Source organism: Saimiri boliviensis, chromosome 4 (assembly GCF_048565385.1).
Source record: "Saimiri boliviensis isolate mSaiBol1 chromosome 4, mSaiBol1.pri, whole genome shotgun sequence".
Lineage (NCBI taxonomy): Eukaryota > Metazoa > Chordata > Mammalia > Primates > Cebidae > Saimiri > Saimiri boliviensis.
The window spans coordinates 20,426,132-20,447,156 of NC_133452.1; the positions used below are offsets into that span (position 1 = coordinate 20,426,132).

At 37.4% G+C, this 21,025-nt stretch overlaps 1 protein-coding gene and 1 non-coding gene across 2 annotated transcripts in view; one reads left to right on the top strand and one right to left on the bottom strand.

Annotated features, from left to right (window-relative positions):
• PPIL4 (peptidylprolyl isomerase like 4) overlaps window positions 1-18,450 on the top strand; it is a 44,596-nt gene extending 26,146 nt beyond the window's left edge. The window contains exons 10-13 of the mRNA XM_003943568.3: window positions 3,262-3,373; window positions 5,572-5,668; window positions 11,546-11,693; window positions 17,484-18,450. Coding sequence (XP_003943617.1) covers window positions 3,262-3,373; window positions 5,572-5,668; window positions 11,546-11,693; window positions 17,484-17,735 — 609 coding nt within the window. The 3' untranslated portion in view covers window positions 17,736-18,450. The remainder of the gene's footprint in view (window positions 1-3,261; window positions 3,374-5,571; window positions 5,669-11,545; window positions 11,694-17,483) is intronic.
• On the bottom strand, window positions 6,076-6,137 carry LOC120363458 (U7 small nuclear RNA). Its single transcript, XR_005579004.1, has one exon. It is a non-coding gene; the product is annotated as a U7 small nuclear RNA (small nuclear RNA).
• Window positions 18,451-21,025: the final 2,575 nt, after the last annotated feature.

The following is a 21,025-nucleotide window of genomic DNA, read 5'->3' on the forward strand; positions in this document are numbered from 1 at the left end:
TATTTCCTCACAAAGAAAATTTTATTTCATTTGTAGCACATAGGCTAATGACTGCCCATGTTTTTCAGTTTTTGGAGTTATACCATTTTTTTTTTCCTTTTTCTTTTTATGAGACAGTTTTGCTCTGTCGCCCAGGCTAGAGTGCAGTGGCATCATCTCAGCTCACTGCTACCTCTGCCTCCCAGTTTCAAGTGATTCTCCTGCCTCAGGCTCCCAAGTAGCTGGGATTACACATGCGTGTCACTACACCTGGCTCATTTTAATATTTTTAGTAGATATGGGGTTTCATAATTTTGGCCAAGCTGGTCTTGAACTCCTGACCTCAAGTGATCCACCTGCCTTAGCCTCCTAAAGTATTGGAATTATAGGCGTGAACCACCGTACCCGCTGTTTTGCTTTTTATTCATCTCTAAGGATTTTTTATATTTTCTGGAGGCAAGCTTTTTGTTGTTGTTGTTTATATGTGATACAGATATCTCTGCTCTGTGGATTTCCTTTTTTTTTTTTTTTTTTTTTGAGACGGAGTTTTGCTCTTGTTGCCTAGGCTGGAGTGCAATGGTGTGATCTTGGCTCACTGCAACCTCTGCCTCCCAGGTTCAAGCAATTCTCCTGCCTGAGCCTCCCAACTGGCTGGAATTACAGGCATGCACCACCACACCCCACCAATTTTGTATTTTTAGTAGAGACAGTGTTTCTCCATGCTGATCAGGCTGGTCTTGAACTCCCGACCTTAAGTAATCCACCCGCCTCTGCCTCCCAAAGTGCTGGGATTACAGGCGTGAGCCACTGCACGCAACCTACTTTTTATTTCTTCCTTTTTTCTCTCTTTTTTTTTTTTTGAGACGGAGTTTTGCTCTTGTTACCCTCTCGGCTCACCGCAACCTCTGCCTCCTGGGTTCAGGCAATTCTCCTGCTTCAGCCTCCTGAGTAGCTGGGATTATAGGCACGCGCCACCATGCCCAGCTAATTTTTTTTTGTATTTTTAGTAGAGACGGGGTTTCACCATGTTGACCAGGTTGGTCTCAATCTCTCGACCTTGTGATCCACCCGCCTCGGCCTCCCAAAGTGCTGGGATTACAGGCTTGAGCCACCGCGCCCGGCCCCTTTTTTCTCTTTTTTTAAGGGACAGGATCTCTGTGTTTTGCCCAGGCTGGACTTTGAACTCGTGGGCTCAAGTCATTCTCCAACTCGAGCCTCCTGAGTAGCTGGGACCACAGGCATGCCTTTTTCCTTTCTTTCTTTCTTTCTTTTTTTTTTTTTTTTGAGACAGAGCCTTGCTCTGTTGCCCAGGCTGGAGTGCAATGGCGTGATCTCAGCTCACTGCAACCCTCTGCCTCCTGGGTTCAAGCAAGTCTCCTGCCTCAGCCTCCCAAGTAGCTGGGACTATAGGTGTCCTCCACCACGCCCAACTAATTTTTGTATTTTTAGTAGAGACGGGGTTTCACCATATTGGCCAGGCTGGTCTCAAACTCCTGACCTTGTGATCTGCCTGCCTCGGCCTCCCAAAGTGCCTGGATTACAGATGTGAGCTACCACACCTGGCCCCCTTTTTCCTTTCTTAATGGTGTCTTTTGATAAATAAATTTCTAATTTTAATGGTTCAGTTTGTCAGTATTTTTCTTTTTTTTTAATGTTCTATTTAAAAAATCTTTGCCTACTTCAAAGACTTGATATTCTCCTGTATTATTTTTAGAAGTTATGTTGTCAAATTGTTTTCCATTCAATTTTGTAAAATGCTTTTTGTGTATGGGTATTACATCATTTCGTTTTTCTTGGATTGCCAAGCAACACTCAGGATCATTTATTTAAAAGGTTGTCCTTTTCTCTGAGGTCTCTGCTGATGAAAATAATTAAAAAGTTGTCCTTTCCCACAGCTCTGTACTACCACCTTTGCTATAAATCAGGTATCCATATATGTATAAAGTTTCTAGGTGCTATGCTGTTGCACTGATATGTTTGTCTATTCATATACCACTGTTATATTGTATTAATCACTGTAGGTTTATAGTGTCTTGATAACTTACAGTGTGAGTCTTCTAACTTTGTTGTTTTTGAAGATTGTGATAGCTGTTTTTGACTTTTGAATTTATATATATATTTTTGAATCAGTTTCTTAATTTTGAAGAGATTTCTTAACTATTTAGGTGTAAGTAAATTGAGTATTTGCAAATACTATTCTCCTGAAAAAGTGATCTGAGCACTTTCTCTTTGCAGAAATGGCATGGTGATAGAGTTATACTTGCCTAAAAATAATCAGTCAGATTCATGAAACGTACACTGATTGCCTACGTTTTAGATACCATGGCATATGATGTTATAAATTATGTAGTTACAAAGATGAATAAAGCTTTGTCTGTATCTTCATGAGTTTATAATTAATTTTATTTTTGACACATGTAATAAATAAATATAACTATTTTATCTGTTTCTCTTTGGATTATCTCTAGTAAGAATAAGTTTCCAGGAATAGAAAAGAAAATTGATCAGTGCTGAGTTGAAATATGTCACTGTCAGTGTCAGAAACAGGGATTTAGAGTTGGGAAGTACTGAGAGGAAGGATTCTTGTATAGCACAGACCTTGATATTCCAGGCTCACAGTTTGTTATCTAAAACCCCTGAGAATAAGCAGGCTTCCTAATTTAGAATTTTTCAGAATTCAGAAAGGTAATACTGTGTGTATGCATACACACACATACATATTACATCTGTGATTATGTAATATCCTTCTGGGTCAGCATTTCATAAGCCGTCACAAAAGTATTTCTGCAGTGAAACAAATGAATATTCATACTAAGTGGATAAAAAAAAAGTCATAACTTACCATTAGGTCCAGTGTTGCTGCCAAATAAATTTTAACACCAAACTTACGAAAACAACTTTCACTTTTCAGGATGTTTTTGGATTTTGAGTAAAAAGGATTGTGAACTTGTATAATACAGTCAATAGGTGTGTATTTATCTGTCTACTGCAGTCGAACTGCCTCTTTTAAAATCCTGGCTCTGTCCCTTGCCAGCAACTTCTATGCTTCTCTAAATGTCTGTTTTCTCATTGAGAAAACAGAGATAATAATAGATAGTACTTCATGGGGCTGTTAACAGAGTTATTTGGGATAATAGATACAAAGCATTTAACAGCATCTGGTGTGTAGTAAGTATTAAAACATTAAATTTTGTAACAGCACATTTTTTGTATTTTCAGTATTCTAGCTACAGAAATCTTTTCCATAAAGATTTATGCTTGAGTTTTTATAATTATTATCAGGAAGAAGATTGTGAGAAAGCGTTCTTCAAAATGGACAATGTACTTATAGATGACAGAAGAATACATGTGGATTTTAGCCAGTCTGTTGCAAAGGTTAAGTGGAAAGGAAAAGGTATGATGGTTTATTTTCTTTTGTGTTTGCTCTTCTTTCTTTCTATTTTTATTTTTATTTATTTATTTTTTTGAGATGGACTTTTGCTGTTGGTACCCAGGCTGGAGTGCAATGGCGCGATCTCGGCTCACCGCAACCTCCGCCTCCTGGGTTCAAGCAATTCTCCTGCCTCAGCCTCCTGAGTAGCTGGGATTACAGGCACGTGCCACCATGCCCAGCTAATTTTTTCTATTTTTAGTAGAGACGGAGTTTCACCATGTTGACCAGGATGGTCTCGATCTCTTGACCTCGTGATCCACCCGCCTCGGCCTCCCAAAGTGCTGGGATTACAGGCTTGAACCACTGCACCTGCTCCTTCTTTCTTTCTTTCTTTCTTTCCTTTCCTTTTTTTTTTTTTTTCTGGAGATGGAGGCTCACTCTGTTGCCCAGGCTGGAGTGCAGTGGCGTGGTCTTGGCTCACTGTAATCTTTGTCTGTTGGGTTCAAGCCATTCTCATGCCTCAACCTCACAAGTAGCTGGATTACAGTCACGTGCTACCATGCCCAGCCAAGTTTTGTATTTTTAGTAGAGACAGGGTTTCACCATGTTGGTCAGGCTGGTTTCCAACTCGTGACCTCGGGTAATTCATTCACCTCTGCCTCCCGAAGTGGTGGGATTACAGGCCTGAGCCACTGCACCTGGCCTTATTTTTGTTCTGCTTTTCATGCTTATGTGAGCTTTTGATTGAGTGCTGTTAATTAGGAGAAATGTTAGTTCATGTAACTTCTGCCATTTATAATTTTACAAACCTGCTGTCTAGAAACTGAGGTAGAGTGTGTTTGTGTCTGTGTGTGTGTGTGTGTGTGTGTGTGTGTATTTTAAACTGATGAAAAATTATATTTTCTATGTTTGTATTATAAACTGCTAATAATTATCCACTGCAGACATGATATGTTTCCAAAGTAATTATTTTGACTTTATGGTGGTTTGAGTTTTTTAGGTACGCAACTTAAATTTTTTAAAGTTTGTTTTAGTTGTCATATAATGCAAAATAGAAAAGGTCCATAAAAGTCTCATTCATTCCTGCTCCTCGTATCTGATTTCTTCCAGGGCAACCATTATTACCTATTGGTACTAATTTTCCCCTATAGTCTTTGAATATATATCTGCATGCATATATATATATATATATATATATATATATATATATATGTATGATTTTCTCCTTTTAAAATACAAAGGATGCAGTCTATACATACTGTTTTTGTACCTTGCGTTTTTTCACTTAACAGTGTATCTAAGAAATTAGTTCATGTGAGTATATTAAAATGAACCAGTCATATTAATAAGTTTTCTAAATTTTTACTCTTTTGTGTCCGTAGCAGTATGTTTTACCCCTATACATATTAAATTTCCCACATATTCGTACGCATATGTCAAATAAATTCCTGGTAGCATGTCAGTCTTAAAGTTGGGTCTCTTGTATGTTGAAATAAGTTTTAGGTTTTTTTATGTAGTGTTTTTAAAAGGTTTTACTTTGATAGTTACTGACATGTAATGCTAAATTTTACTGGGAACTTTAGGGTTAGTTTATTTTTCTATAACACTTTTCTATAACATCATTTCCCATGATTTTAATGAACTTTTTTTTTTTTGTCTGTTTTTAGTAAGAAAAACACTAGTTGTGAATTGCTGAATTGTTTGGTGGATTCTGTTACTTTATGGGAGTTTAGAGAATGAAGAAATTATTAATGTGACAGAAGTAGGCAAGGAAGTTGCCATTTGGCAGCAGAGTATCTCTTGTTAGATCTTAAAAGATCTCTTAAATTCTCACTTCTTCCAAACCTGGTCTTTCAGATCTTAAACTCAGGTCCCAAATTCTCCATTTTCCATTGGACTTAATGTTGTCATGGACTCAGTGGCTCTACTTGAACACTCCATTTGTGTGTAATTTATTTGAAAGTTTGATGTTGTAATATTCACATATGTCGTTAGGTGGCAGCATGTGGCTACCTATCAAAATGGATATCTGATTTTGGTTAAATTAGTAATGGAGATGGAATTACTCTGATTCTTTTATTCCCTTTTTCTGTCTCTCGATATATGCCATTTATAAAATAGCTCTTACACCTTTTATAAAATAATTATTGTTCTTGATTAACTAGGTGGTTTTTTTTTTTTTTACTAAGCTCTTTTTTTCTTCTTTTTTAAATAAATAGGTGGGAAATACACCAAGAGTGATTTCAAGGAATATGAAAAAGAACTGGATAAACCATCTAATTTGGTTCTGAAAGATAAAGTAAAGCCCAAACAGGAGTATCCTTGCCAAGAATCAGTTAGTTAATATATATTGACTATCTGCTATGTGTAGATTTCTGTGTGATGTGTTATCAAAAGTCACAAAAGCTATAGAAGACAAAGTTCCTGAATCCAGATTGTTTGTGAGGAAGTAACTTAGTTTATCATTATCTCTTTTATTTTTTTAAAATTTAATTAATTTTGTTTATCATGTTAAAGGACATTTCAGTGCTATCATTATCTCTTTTCAAGATCTTACATATACTTTGCTTTTTCACTGTACTCTAGTGTATGGAAAAAGTTAAGGTTGAAAGAAATCTGTAGCCTAATTCTTTTATCAATACCTTCCTACCCTAGGTTAAGTAGTTTCCTACTTAGCATATTCTCAGCAGATCTTCAGGTTAAGATTTGTAATTTCTTTTTTGGGGGGCTTTTCTACAAAAACTGGAAAGCCTGCTGGACAAATTTTAAAAGAGCTGTAACACTAGCTTTGTATTTTTTCTATATAATTTTAATGTTTTTTATTCCCCATAATCAGAAATTTATTATTGCTAAGCTGAATCCTTTGTGCTAACCACTCTTTGTTTAACTTTCTTAATGTAGATAACAAAATCCTATTGTTCTCTGTTACAAAATTAGGTTACTTCTTTCTGTATAGTATATTATAATTTAAACAACACATATTTATTGGGCTTCTACTGAGTGCAGGAGTTCACTTTTGTAGGATTAAAAAGAAATCCATTGACTTGACCATTTACTTTAGGTTCTTCCAAGTTTTAGATCGAGACATGTAAAAAGTGATGAAACACACTGTTTTGTTTTGTTTTTTTTTTTTTTTTTGAGATGGAGTCTCACTCTGTCACTAGGCTGGAGTGCAGTGCAATCTCTGCCTCCTGGGTTCAAGCAATTCTCCTGTCTCAGCCTTTTGAGTAGTTGGGACTACAGGTGTGCGCCACCATAGCTAATTTCTGTATTTTTAGTAGAGACGGGGTTTCACCGTGTTGGCCAGGATGGTCTTGATCTTCTGACCTCGTGATTCGCCCGCCTTGGCCTCCCAAAGTGCTAGGATTACAGGCATGAGCCACCATAGCCAGCTGAAAGGTACTGTTTATATTATGACATTTTAATTTGTTCACTAATTTTTCCCATTATAAATATGTCATTCCACACATTGCCAAAGTTCGTTCTTTTGTGATTCTTTCTGGTAAATGGTGTCTTTGTTTCCTAGTTTCTATTGGTATTTCAGGAATTGTTTTTCCATACATGTTAGGTAGACATTTCTTTTCTAAGTACTCATCAAGAAAGATGAGTATCAGTTTGACCTGGTCTGTATTCATGTTTTAAGAATGTGTTGCTGGGCACGGTGGCTCAAGCCTGTAATCCCAGCACTTTGGGAGGCTGAGGCGGGTGGGTCATGAGGTCGAGAGATCGAGACCATCCTGGTCAACATGGTGAAACCCCGTCTCTACTAAAAATACAAAAAATTAGCTGGGCATGGTAGCGTGTGCCTGTAATCCCAGCTACTCAGGCGGCTGAGGCAGGAGAATTGCCTGAACCCAGGAGGCGGAGGTTGCGGTGAGCCGAGATCGCGCCATTGCACTCCAGCCTGGGTAACAAGAGCGAAACTCCATCTCAGAAAAAAAAAAAAAAAAAAAAAGAATGTGTTGACTGTCTACAATACATAAAGCATTGTGAGGTGTTAGAGCTGGATAAAGTGAAGGAAGCCGATAAAATCAGCATGAGGAGAGGCTTTCACATGCAGACAGAACAAACAAGAAGCTGGGATTTGATCTGAAAATATTAACATTCAAGGGCATATGATTGAAAGCTTTAAATCATAAAAGGTATAAATGGAATACATTTGAGATTTATTTACTAAATCTTTGAAATTAAGTTTAGGCTTTTTACTAATAACTGTAGCTAGAAAATGGGGAATTTTAAGTTTTCTTTAATTTTAATTAATTGAAAAAACCACACATATGCCTTTATGGAATAGTGTAGCTTTTAGCCTTCCGATGTTGATATAGACAGAGAAATGCCATTAGGGGATAGTCTGATGTGCAGATAAGTTGTCGTCAGTCAATTAAGGCATGGTGGCATCTACTTTATGGGCCTTGAGAGAAAGAAATTACTGTAAATATAGATTCTTAATAAGAACAATCAAAAATAGAAGTAGGAGAAGGAAGTAACTTGGCCCAACTAGGCCTGAGGGAAGAAACTGGAGAAGAGGGCAGTGAGCCCACAAATTTGTGTTTTATTCAAAGGGAGGGATTTGATGTCTTCTAAAACTGTTGATTTTAGTGGTAGGTATGAGATAGTGGGCAAGTGAGGAAGCAAGAAATACAACAAGTGTCTTGAAGATATGACAAGTCATATTACAGATAACTTATTTAGCATCTATCATATACTCAGTTTAGCAGTGGAAGATATTCAGTTCCTGCCCACATAGAGCTTACTTTTTTTTTTTTTTTTTTTTTTGAGAGTCTCACTCCATCGCCAGGCACTAGGCTGGAGTGCAGTGGCAGGATCTTGGCTCACTGCAACTTTCGCCTACCGAGTTCAAGCAATTCTCCTGCCTTAGCCTCCCTAGTAGCTGGGACTACAGGCACGCGCCACCACGCCCAGCTAATTTTTGTATTTTTAGTAGAGACAGGGTTTCACCTTGTTGGCCAGGATGGTCTCGATCTCTTGACCTCGTGATCCGCCTGCCTCAGCCTCCCAAAGTGCTGGGATTACAGGTGTAAGCTACTGTGCCTGGCCAGAGCTTACATTTTATTGTTACAGTGGGGAAAAAGAACAGACATAGAGTAATTACCATTAACTAAATATGTCTAAACTATTGCAAAGAAATATTGCAAAGGGATTTGGGACTCTTAATAGGGGGCGAGATGTTAGAGAATACCCTCAACACTGAAAAAAGTGACATTAAAGCTGCGACACTAATATGGGAGATAGGAGGGCTGAGGTGGAATGCTGTCTTCTTTCATGTGATCCATCATTTAAGAAATAGGCTGGGTACAGTGGTTCATGCCTTTAATTCCAGCACTTTGGGAGGCCAAGTTGGGAGGACTGCTTGAGCCCTGAAGTTTGAGAACAGTCAGGGAAACATAGTGAGACCCTGTCTCCATTTTTTTTTTTTAAATACAGATTTTAACTTAACTCAGTACAGTCACAGTACAGTCACACACACACACACACACACACACACACACACACACAAATCAAAAGGTTAATAAAATACAAATTTTAGGTGGCATATACTATATTTCTGTATTTTTTAAAAATGCTGTTGTGACCCACTAAATAGATTTTGTATCCCATTGATGCATTATAGTCATCAGTTTGAAAAACACTGCTCTGAGCCCGGTGCAGTGGCTCATGCCTATAATCCCAGTACTTTGGGAGGCCGAGGTGGGTGGATCACTTGAGGTCATGAGTTTGAGACCATCCTGTCCAATATGGTGAAACTCCATCTCTACTAAAAATACAAAAATTAGCCAGGTGTGGTAGTATATACCTGTAATCATAGCAACTTGGGAGGCTGAGGCAAGAGAACTGCTTGAACTAGGGACGGGGAGGTTTCAGGGAGGCGAGATTGGGCCACTGCACTCCAGCCTGCGTAACAGACCAACACTCAGTCTCAGGAAAAAAAAAAAAAATGGAAAGAAGAACACTGCTCTGAAGAATTTGGATAGAGAGAGCAGCATGTGCAGAGCACACATTAGGATGAAATCATAGGCAGGAGCTATGGACTGTGTATCTGGAACAGGCAAGATCCAGAAGATGCCCTGGAAACAGTGTGGCGTGTTAAAAAGGGGGAAGAAGTGGGAGATAATGGAGTTGTAACAGGATGGTGTGAGCTGACTGACCTTCAGCTATCTCTTGGGAAGCCAGGAGGGACAGTGTCTTTCATTTGCTTTTATGTAGAAGTGAGACGTTCCTGTGAAGAATGTGGAACTGTGGCTTTGTGAAGCCGACCTGAGTCCTGATGGAAGTGTTCACTGTAGTCCCACAGGGAACTAGCATAGCTCTGCCTGTTGGGCTTCCTCATAAGCTTTCTTTTGAAAACCACCATTGCTGCCCATGTCTGCCTTCCTCAAAACCCACCTTTGAGGTTGAGATGATTTTCGGCAGAAGTGGTAACTATTATATATTTTATCTTATGCTAAGATATTATATTTAAGAAAATACTTATCTATGAATTAAAACATTAAGAAGTATATGAAATTTAAAAGGATTCATTCGTAGGTTCATCACCTAGACAGATACTTTTTATTTCTCCTTGTTTCTTTCAAGCCTTTGTCTTATGTAAAGTTATAATTGTTGTATAGTATATGTAGTATTTGCTTCAAGCTTTTTTCATGCTAATTTTTATAAACACCTTTCTAGGTTTTTTTTTTCTGTAACATTTATCGTTGTTAACTTCCTTTATAATATCTCTTTGAAGTACTATAATGCGTTTAAGTATAACTTTATTACTAGGTATTTTGTTGTTCCCACTTTGATACTAAAAGTAATCCTATTATGCTTTAAAAAAAATTTTTTTTTGAGATAGATTCCCACTCTGTCACCCAGGCTGGAGTGCAGTGGTGCCACCCCAGCTCACGGAAGCCTCTGCCTCCTGGGTTCAAATGGTTCTGCCTCAGCCTCCCAAGTATCCGGGGTTATTATAGGTGTGTGCCACCACGCCAGGCTAATTATTGTATTTTTAGTGGAGATGGGGTTTCACCATGTTGGCCAGGCTGCTCTCGAACTTCTGGCCTCAAGTGATTTGCCTATCTCTGCTTCCCAAAGTGCTGGGATTACAGGTGTGAGCCACCACACCTGGCTATTTTGTATATTTTTGTTCATTTAACTTTATTTATAAATTCTTACTAGAATTTAAACATGATGGCCAGGCGTGGTGGCTCATGCCTGTGATCCTGGTGGGGAGGCGGAGGGGGGCGCGGATCACAAGGTCAGGAGTTGAGACCAGCCTAGCCAACATGGTGAAACCCTGTCTCTACTAAAGATACAAAAGGCTGGGCATGGTGGCTCATGCCTGTACTCTCAGCACTTTGGGAAGCCAAGGCAGGTGGATCACCTGAGGTCAGAAGTTTGAGACCAGCCTGGCCAACATTGTGAAACCCCGTCTCTACTGAAAATACGAAAAATTAGCTGGGTGTCTTGGCGGGTGCCTGTAATCCCAGCTACTTGGGAGGCAACGGTTGCAGTGAGCCGAGATTGTGCCATTGCACTTCAGCTTGAGCAACCAGAGTAAGATTCTGTCTCAAAAAAAAAAAAAAAAAAAAAAACCAAAAAATTAGCCGGGTGTTGTGGTGAGCAGCTGTAATCCCAGCTACTCGGAGGGCTGAGGCAGGAGAATCGCTTGGACCCAGGAAACAGAGGTTTCAGTGAGCTGAGATTGCGCCATTGCACTCCAGCGTGGGCGACAGGGCAAGACTATCTCAAAAACAAAAAAAAAAAGAATTTAAACATGATAACTTGATATGCATTGCTGAATTTCCTCCTATAGGACTGAACTAAAAGAAGGGACATACCTGCTATCTTATACAGCTTTTCTGGGCATTGGAATTTATAATATCTTATTTTTTTCTGGTTAAAGATGTCCCTCATTTTCTGTTTATTATTATTGACAAACATGTTTATTTTCCCCTCTATTTTTTTGCCTACTAGTTGTTATTTTAAGATTGTTTAGGATTAGGATTCTTTCCATTTATCCTGACTGTATAATGAAAGAAAATGTTAGTTTTGTTTAAGAAATGTACTCTATTCTTTTGAGATGCTTTTTGCTTTAAAGTTACTTTTAGCCTATAATCTTTGTTTACGAGATTCTTAAGTTTTGATGTCTTACCAGTATTATTTCTCACATTTATCCTTAACTAACTGCTGCAGTGCAAAATATGATCTTATACTAGATGAGCAGGCCGAAGACTCAAAATCAAGTCACTCACACACAAGTAAAAAACACAAGAAGAAAACCCGTCACTGCTCTGAAGAAAAAGAAGATGAGGACTACATGCCAATCAAAAATCCTAATCAGGTACCTCTAATGTCCAGACTTAGATGTGGAGAAATAAGTATTTTATCCCTCTGTAAATGATGCCTTAGTGATACCACTTAGGAGTTAAGGGATCATTCTAAGCAGAGATGGATGTGTTCCTAAGAAGTAGAATGTTTGAACTGGGGTATTGGGTTTTAATTTTCAAACATATTTATCACAAATAATAAAAGGTCATTTTTGACATAATGTATCAAATACTTCCACACTGTGAAGCAAAAGTGATTTCCATACCTGTGGATACTCATTTATTCCCATCAAAAACAGGTGTGGTTGTCCTGAAAAAGATTTTGTCATTTATCGGCTTAATTTATCATCAGGTGTGATGTATAACTCTTAAGGGCTCTTGAGATTTTATGTCCTACAAAACATTTATATTCTTCCATATTGTATATAAGAAATAAAAACAGCACTGATAGCTTGAGCATCCTAAAAGCTGTCCTGAACAACACACTTTTAAAAACAATAATAAAAATTCCCCAAAGAAAATTTAGTGTGAAGAAAAGTAATTATTTCCAACCTGTGTTTTTGTTCTTAGTTAAATAAAAAACAGTTTACAGGCCGGGTGCTGGTGGCTCATGCCTGTAATCCTAGCACTTTGGGAGGCCAAGGCAGGCAGATAGCTTGAGCTCAAGAGTTCAAGACCAGTCTGGGCAACATGGTGAAATCCCATCTCTACAAAAAATACAAAAAAAAAAAAAAAAAATTAGCCAGGCCTGGTGGTGTACACCTATGGTCTCAGCTACTTGGGAGGATCTCTTGAGCCCAAGAGGTTGAGGCTGCAGTGAGCCCAGATCGTGCCACTGCACTTCAGCCTGGGCAACAGAGCCAGACCGTGTCTCCAAAAAAATACTGATTTTTTTTCCATCAGAGCTCTTTGCTTTTGTTTTACCACATAGAGGCATATGAGCTGGGCCCTGATAGATGAGAACAATTTCAGTGGGTTGAGCTGAGAAGGGACGAAACTCAAGATGATGAGAATGTGAAGTAAAGAAATGTAGTGTGATAGGCGGAGTCAAGGATTTGCTGTCAGGAGAGCTAGGTTTACGTTGATATACTGCTAATCATCAAAGTGACCTTGACAAGTTCTTTAACTTTCTGAGCCACAGTTTCATCCTCTGTGAAAAGTGAGAGATACTTTACAGGCATGTTGTTAAGATTAAGTGAAAAAAAAAAAATGCCTGTGCAAACATTTTCTATGCTGGCTATTATTGTTACTACTTTTTTTTTTTAAACTGTTGAAGCAAATTCCTAGTTTTAGAGTTACTTGAAATAGTTTCTCTCTGTGGTTATGACATTAACTAGATTTATATTTCAGTTAAATTGTTTCTTTTTATTTTTAGTGTTTAAGGGTTGCTTTAACAATTTTTTGTTTTGTAGTTTTAAAAACTGTTTCCAAAGTGAAATCTACAAAATGGCACATGTAGAGAACCTAGCTTCTGTTCTTGTTCCTTTCCCATTTCCTTCTTCCCTCTGTGGGTATTTTATGTGTTTTATGGGTTATTCATTTAAAAAAAATTTAGCAAGTAAATATTTGTCATATGTTCTTACCTCTTTGCTATAATCCAGCAGAGATAGAATTTCTTCTTTCCATAGCCCTGTAGCTATTTAAAGAATGCTGTCATTCATGCCTCGTCCCGTTTTTAGGCCATACTTTTGTTGGTTCCTTCAAATATTTCTCACATGAATCAGTGGTGGTAATAAAAGTAGTAGTAGGCCAGGTGCAGTGGCTCATGCTTGTAATCCCAGGATGTTGGGAGGCTGAGGCAGGAGAATCGCTTGAGCCCAGAGTTCAAGACCAGCCTGGGCAACATAGTGAGACTCAGTCTCTGCAAAAAAATTTAAATAAGAAAAAGAAAAAAGCAGTAGTAGTAGCAGTAGCAGTTAACATATTTTTTGGTCCTTACAATGTGAGGTGGGTTTTATCTTTCCCTTTTCACACAACAAAGGAAGCGAGAACAAAAAAAGTTGTTACTTGCCCATAGTTTTACACAGCGAGTAAGTAGTGGAACCATAGTTTAACTTCCTACTTGGACTCCTAACTACTCTTGCTGCTCTTCTTACCTGGGGTATATTCTTGTCAGTTTTCTTTCCTGAACTCTATTGTTATTTTAATAAAATTTGTCTCATAGTACAGTATTCCACTGTGATCTAACAGGAACACATCTCCTCCTTCTTAAATGTCTGTACTCTATGGATTACTTTAATCTAAGGTCACATCAGTCTTTTTCACTGGTGACTGGATCACATTCCTATGAATGTTTAACGTGTTTTCCACTAAAAACTCTGAATTCCTTCCCCCTCCATGTGCTGCTTTTATCTCCAACTTTGCATCCTGCCCTTGTACATGGAAACTTCAATGAATTTAAGCCTGAGATAAATAAACATTGGTGTGTTTGATATAATCAGAGGTCTAAAAAAATTCAGACTGGTTGTGTTTTTTTGTGTGAATCTTTTCGATTCTGCTGTTTGATTACTTGAAACGTTACAGTAGCAAATATCCTTCTCATTTTGCTTGAAGTAAAAGCATCAAGATTTTGGGGGAATGCTATTAGTATTTTTTAAAAGAATTTTAAGGCAGTTTTAAGTTTTAATTTTAGGGCAGTATTAACTATAAAATTATTAAATGCTGAAAAATGATCAAATTTTACTTCTCTCTTTAAATTACATTTTTAAAACATTTTATACTTTGATTTAATAATGTAGCTACATTAATTTCTCTTTCTAATAAAACTCAGCATCAGTATTTAAGATTTCAGTGGCCCCCAATTTTTTAAATTATTTTGATTGCTTTCCTTTTTTAAATTCTTTAAAGAGAATTTTCAGTACTAGACAAATTTCAGCTATAGTTCATATTTTCCTATTTGTTGGTGTTTTGCTTGGTAGGTCTGGTTTCCCAAGAGTATTTAAACTTATTTCTTCAAATTCTTTGTTTTTTATTGAGTATATGCTTATCAATTCGAAAACGTCTCTGTTTAATTTTCCATCTCATGTCTTAATTCCAGAAGTGGTTTTAGTGTTGTTGAGGTTTGGGTTTTACTGGGGTTACAGGAAATGAGCATTCAGCTGGGGGTTGCCTTACTGACAAGTGTTCATGCTGGTTGTCCGTTTTCCACCCGGGTTTTCATAATATTTGTATTCTTGACTGTATTTTGCTGTCATTTTAGTGATTTAATGTTATTTTGATGATTAAGATTTAACCAGATCTTTGATTTAGTCCCAGAGACCTGAGCAAGACATTTTTTGACTGCTTATGTTAAGTCATTTGTTAGGTTCTTTAAATTGGCCATTTTGTGTTCTTTGTTTTTTTCTTCCTTTTTTGGCCACATGGTGGTTTAATCATCTTGTCTTATGTTTTAAATGTATAAATAATACAAGTTTTAGAAGTTCATACTGGAAAGGACCTAGAGCGTATCTAATTCATTTCTTTCACTTTAGAGATGAAGATGCTGATCCCACAGGCTCTTAGGCCTTTATAGTTTAGTGTGAGAGCTAGAATTTTAACATTTATTTGATTCAGTCAGGTGTTGCGTTTTTTTCCCCATTATTCTGTACCGCTCCCCCCTTTTTAATTTTGGATGTCAAGTTACTGATTGATTAAATAATTATTTCCAACCTGTGCAGATCTCGAGTCTCAGTTTCCCTGTTTCTAGAATGAGGATAATATTGCACTCCTAAAGCGTGTACTTAAAGGATCAGCTCTTACGTGGCCTCATTCAGCCACTTAAACTTTTCCCCTTCATACATACAGTGCTCAGTTTTCCTTGCTTTCCAGTTTTCACTTATACGCTACTTTCATTAGCCTTCTTGCAGCCTAGTCAGACCCAAGCTCACTTATCCTCTGAGGCTCATCTGAAATCCTGACTTCTCCATGAAACCTTCTCTAATTAGTCTAACCTTAAGAGTACTTCTTGATTGACACAACTCCTAAATGTTAAAGACTCCTTGACCCAGATCTGCTTGACTTCAAAGCTTGTGTAGCTTTGAAAACTACTCCCAAGTAGGAGTGATTTTAAAGTTTCAGTCCAGTTCAAATATTCAGCTTCCTCAATTTTTTAAAAGAATTAAGTGCTACATAATCTTTTATCTCTTTTAGTTTAAATACTCAAAGCACTTAAGTGCCCATTTGTATAATAACATGCTGAGGATTTGATGAAGTTATATATCAGCCAACAGTCTCTGCGTTTTAAAAGTTTGTCTCAACCAATACAGAAATAAGGATAAGATGTACAGATATAACACTATATGGATATTTCTATTTTGTATATGTTGGAAGCACAAAAATTCTTTTATCTAGAAATGTCACAATTTACTAGAAAATATATGGTAAAGGGCTAAACCAAAATGCCTACTCATTTTTTCTACCTCAGGGACTCTTATGATATGACAAGAACTATTTGGATTGTGTGGAAAATCACAAATCGGTTTATAATGTTGTATTCCACAAACACTGTGATTATTACAATAACAATCATGTTATGTCTGTTTTCACACACTGCCAAACTCAAGGTATACAGTATCTAGACAGTATATGGAATAATTAATAATTTGCTTAAAACCCAGTCCTTAACCATGGGTATTCATCACTCTGGATTTTAAACCTTCACATTTATATCTACTACAGTAATGTCTGGTGATAGAGTTGAGACCCTTGAGAGTTCAGTCCTTACAATTTTGCCTTTCCCTTGGGCAATCTTAAAGTTGAATTTTACAAAGTATCTCTTGAAAAAGCATTGGCTCTAGTCTAAGAGTAGAATTAAATTTAGCAGTTTTATTATCTTTGGGGCAAAGGATTCTTCCAGTGTTTTTAAACTCATTTTAAAGAAATGTAATAATTTTAACGTAAGCCTGGTCAGCTGGGTGAGGTGGCTCATACCTGTAATCCCAGTTCTTTGGGAGGCTGAGGTGAGAGGGGATCGCTTGAGCCTAGGAGTTTGAGACCAGCCTGGGGAACATGGTGAAGCCCATCTCTACAAAAAATACAAAAATTAGCCAGGTGTGATGGCACATGGCTAATTTGGGAGGCTAATCCCAGTACTTTGGGAGGCTGAAGTGGGAGAATCGGTTGAGCCTGGGAGGTTGAAGCTGCAGTGAGCTGTGATTGTACCACTTAATTCCTGCCTGGGTGACAGAGCGAGACCTTGTCTCAAAAAAAATTCTCCTCTCTAGCTTCTGTGTTTCTGAACATAGAGGATGTATTTGAAGATCTAGAGAGGAGCTGTTATAAAATCAAACACTTTAAAAATGAATTGCTCAGACCCAAGTATACATTACCCATTTTCTTTTCATTTAAGACTTACTGACTTTCTAAGATCTCTTCCTGCTGAGTTATTTTAGTGATATCTTCTCACAGGATTCTTGTGGGGATTTTAGTAGTTTTATTGCAGATCAATAATGGGGCCACATTTTGGGGGAGTGAAGGATGGGGAGGTGGGAATAAGACTATAATAATCAGAATTTTTGATATTGCAGCACTTTTCTAAAGACATGTTCTAATTTCAGTTGAGCTGTTTCATTTTATTTTTGGATGTGATCCTTCATTTCAGCCAAAATATTAAATACAAAGCAATGAAGTTGTTTAAAAAAAAGTTAAACCTTTTTCTGAATTATTTTATTGCTTTGTAATTTATAAGATTCTTGACATTAGTGGTGTTCACATTTGAGCTGTTATAACAGCTTGTTAATGATAGTCTTTCTAAGTTTTATTAATTGAAAATGGCCACAACATGATGATTTTACTGATTCACTTGTAATTCTCCCTTCCTTTGACAGGATATCTATAGAGAAATGGGGTTTGGTCACTATGAAGAAGAAGAAAGCTGTTGGGAGAAACAGAAGAGTGAGAAGAGAGACCGAACTCAGAACCAAAGTCGTAGCCGATCTCGAGAGAGGGATGGCCATTATAGTAATAGTCACAAATCCAAATACCAAACAGATCTTTACGAAAGAGAAAGGGGTAAAAAGAGAGACCGAAGCAGAAGTCCAAAGAAATCCAAAGATAAAGAAAAATCTAAGTACAGATGAAAGATGAAGAGGCAGAATCGAGTGGCTAACATATTTACTCTTGTCTAACTTAGAGTGCCAGGAAAGCAGATGCTTAGATTTTGTGTCAAAGCTTGTTATTTTTTTTTTCATACTAGGATTGTGGCCCTTTAGATTAATACTGATTATATAGGGCACTGAAAAATAAAGAACTGAACATTTTCTTTGTATACTTTTTTACACTAATTTTATTGTTAAACATAAATGGTAGTCTTCATTTTTGAAATCTTTTACATTTTCACTCTTTTTTTAATGAAGTATTTCATACTACAAAAATACATAAGCATGTATATATAAAGTAAAGGGATAATAGATGTAAATATCTGTGTCCTCATCAGCCAGCTTAAGATACAGAATATTGCCTCCATTTTAGAAGTCCCTTAAGTGTCCTCTCCCTCTCAAGTAATTATTTGGAATTTTGTGTTTGTCATTTGCTTATTATAGTTTTACAACATATGTATGTATCTGTAAATGAAGTGTTAATTTTGTATGTTTCTGGATTTTATATAAATGGCAAAATGTTTACTTCTGTGACTTTCTTTGATTTTTATTGCTATGTAGTATTATATGAATATACTACAGCTTTTCTCTTGATGGACATTTGAGTTCTGTTTATTTTTGCTATTGAAAAAATGCTGCTGTGAACATTGTCTAGGAATTATATTGTTCGATATGTTGATAAAATAATGCCAAATTCGATTCTGAAGTGGCTGTACTAGTTTATACCCCTCCTGGCACTGTGAGTTACCTTTGTTTCATAGCATCTCCAACACTTGTTAAGTTCAGACTTAAAAATTTGCCAACCTAGTGGATGTTAAGTGGTATCTTACTGTGATTTCCAGCAAGATTATTCTCTGTTCTTCCATGTGTAAGATGTCCTTTTTTTCCTGGCTGCTTTTAAGGTTTTCTCTCTGTCACTTTGTAAGCAGTTTGATATGTGCTTGATACTGTTTTTTTTTTTTTTTTTTTTTTTTTTTTTTTTTCGTATTTCTTCTGCTTTAGCTATTTTACCTGTGGGTTTATGGTTTTCAAATTTGGGGGCATTTTTTTCTTCTGTTTTGTTCTTCTGTCTCTCTGCTCCTCTCATGCTTCTCCTGGGGCTCCGATGACTTGGATGTACGGTAGGCCCCTCAAAGTTGTCTCCCAGTGTGCTGATGCTCTGCTCAGCTTTTTAAAAAGCCTTTTTCTTGCTGTGTTTCATGTTGGGTAGTTTCCACTGCTGTGTCCTCATTGTTCATTAATCTTTCCTTCTGAAGTATCTAATTTCCTTTTTAATTGTATCCAGGTATTTTTTTTTTTTTTTTGAGACGGAGTTTCGCTCTTGTTACCGAGGCTGGAGTGCAATGGCGCGATCTCGGCTCACCGCAACCTCCGCCTCCTGGGTTCAGGCAATTCTCCTGCCTCAGCCTCCTGACTAGCTGGGAATACAGGCACATGCCAACATGTCCAGCTAATTTTTTGGATTTTTAGTAGAGACGGGGTTTCACCATGTTGACCAGGATGGTCTCGATCTCTCGACCTCGTGATCCACCTGCCTCGGCCTCCCAAAGTGCTGGGATTACAGGCTTGAGCCACCGCGCCTGGCCTGTATCCAGGTATTTTTCACCTCAGACATTTTAGTTTTTAGAAGCTGTGTCTGGGACATTATCTCTCATGTGTCTCCTTCACATGCTCATGCCTTCCTCTGTTTTTAACATTTGGAGTGTACTGGTAGTAGCTGTTTCAGTGTACTTGCACATTCTGTCATCTGCATCTTTTTGGGGGTCTGTTTCTAGTGATTGATTCTGACCCTAACCCATCCCCACCCTGCCCGTATTGGGTTGTAATTTCCTTCATTATGCGCCTGGTAATTTCTGTTTTTAACATTGAGTGCTTAAGTTCTTTTATTTAAGTATCTTGAACTCTGTCTGGGGACATAAAGTTACTTGGAAACAATCTGATCATTTGGTAGCTTGCTTTTCAGCTTAGTGAGACAGTTCCGGTACAGTTTAGTGCAAATTTGACCCACTGTGAAGGTCATACCGTTCTGAATAATCCTTCTGGTTACAAAGTTGGGAACATGAACTACTCTGAGCCCTATTGAGCTCCCAGTTGTATTTCTTGTTCCTTTGTGCTGGTTCTTCCCAGCCATGTGTAATTACCTCACATCCATACACCGCTTGGTGTTTAGCTGAAGACTCAAGAGAAACCCAATATTCTGTCCTGCAAATCTTACCTCGGCTATATAGTAGGTTGTCTTTTTATATTTAATAGATTGTGGATACTAAGAATAAGGGAGTTCTGTCTTTCTCTTTCTCTCCCTTTCTGTTCTCTTGGAAGAAAAGAAAAATATTTAAATTATCTGTTCCTTAAAAGCTGCATAGAGCTTGCCTATAAAATTGTCTGAACTTTGCATTTTTTGTGAGAAAAATTCTTCATTGATTAGGTTTCAAAAATTATAGAATTATTAGTCTTTCTATTTCTTTAGTGTTAGTCATTTTCATTACATTTTTCTGGGAATTTATTTTCAATGAAATTTTTAATTTTTTCATGGAGGTGCACATAGTTTAGCTGGTAGATTTTAGCTGATAGATTTTTACTGTCATTTTGCTTTGTTGAATGTTCTTATATTTTAGTGTGTCTCATAAATAGCATATAGCTAGATTATTATTATTTTTTGAGACAGAGTCTCGCTTTGTCGCCCAGGCTGGAGTGCAGTGGCGGAATCTCAGCTCATTGCAACATCTGCCTCCCGGGTTCAAGCAATTCTTCCATCTCAGCCTCCTGAGTAGCTGGGACTACAGGTAGCCACCACCATGCCTGGCTAATTTTTGTGTGTATATATATACATTTTTTTTTCTTCTAAATAGAGACTGGGTTTCACCATATTGGCCAGGCTGGTCTCAAACTTCTGACCTTGTGGTCCACCAGCCTCAGCCTCCCAAAGTGCTGGGATTACAGGGGCGAGCCACCGCACCTGGCTGATTATTTTTAAATTTAATCTGAACTTTAACTGGTGAGCTTATTTTTATGTTTATGGATGTATTTGGATTTATTTCTTACCACCTTATTTTGTGCTTTTTACGTTTTTTTTTTCATCCTTTTTTTTTCTTTTGAAATCAAAAAATTTTTAAAATTCTGCCCTCATTGCTCTGCCCCTCTTTGTTTTGGGGAATTGCTTTGGAATATTACATCCATACTTAAAAAGTGTAATGCTCTATCTTTACCCTCCTAATTGAAAGTCTTGGAACTCGCTAAGTCACCCCTTTTGCAACTTTTGTGTTACAACCATC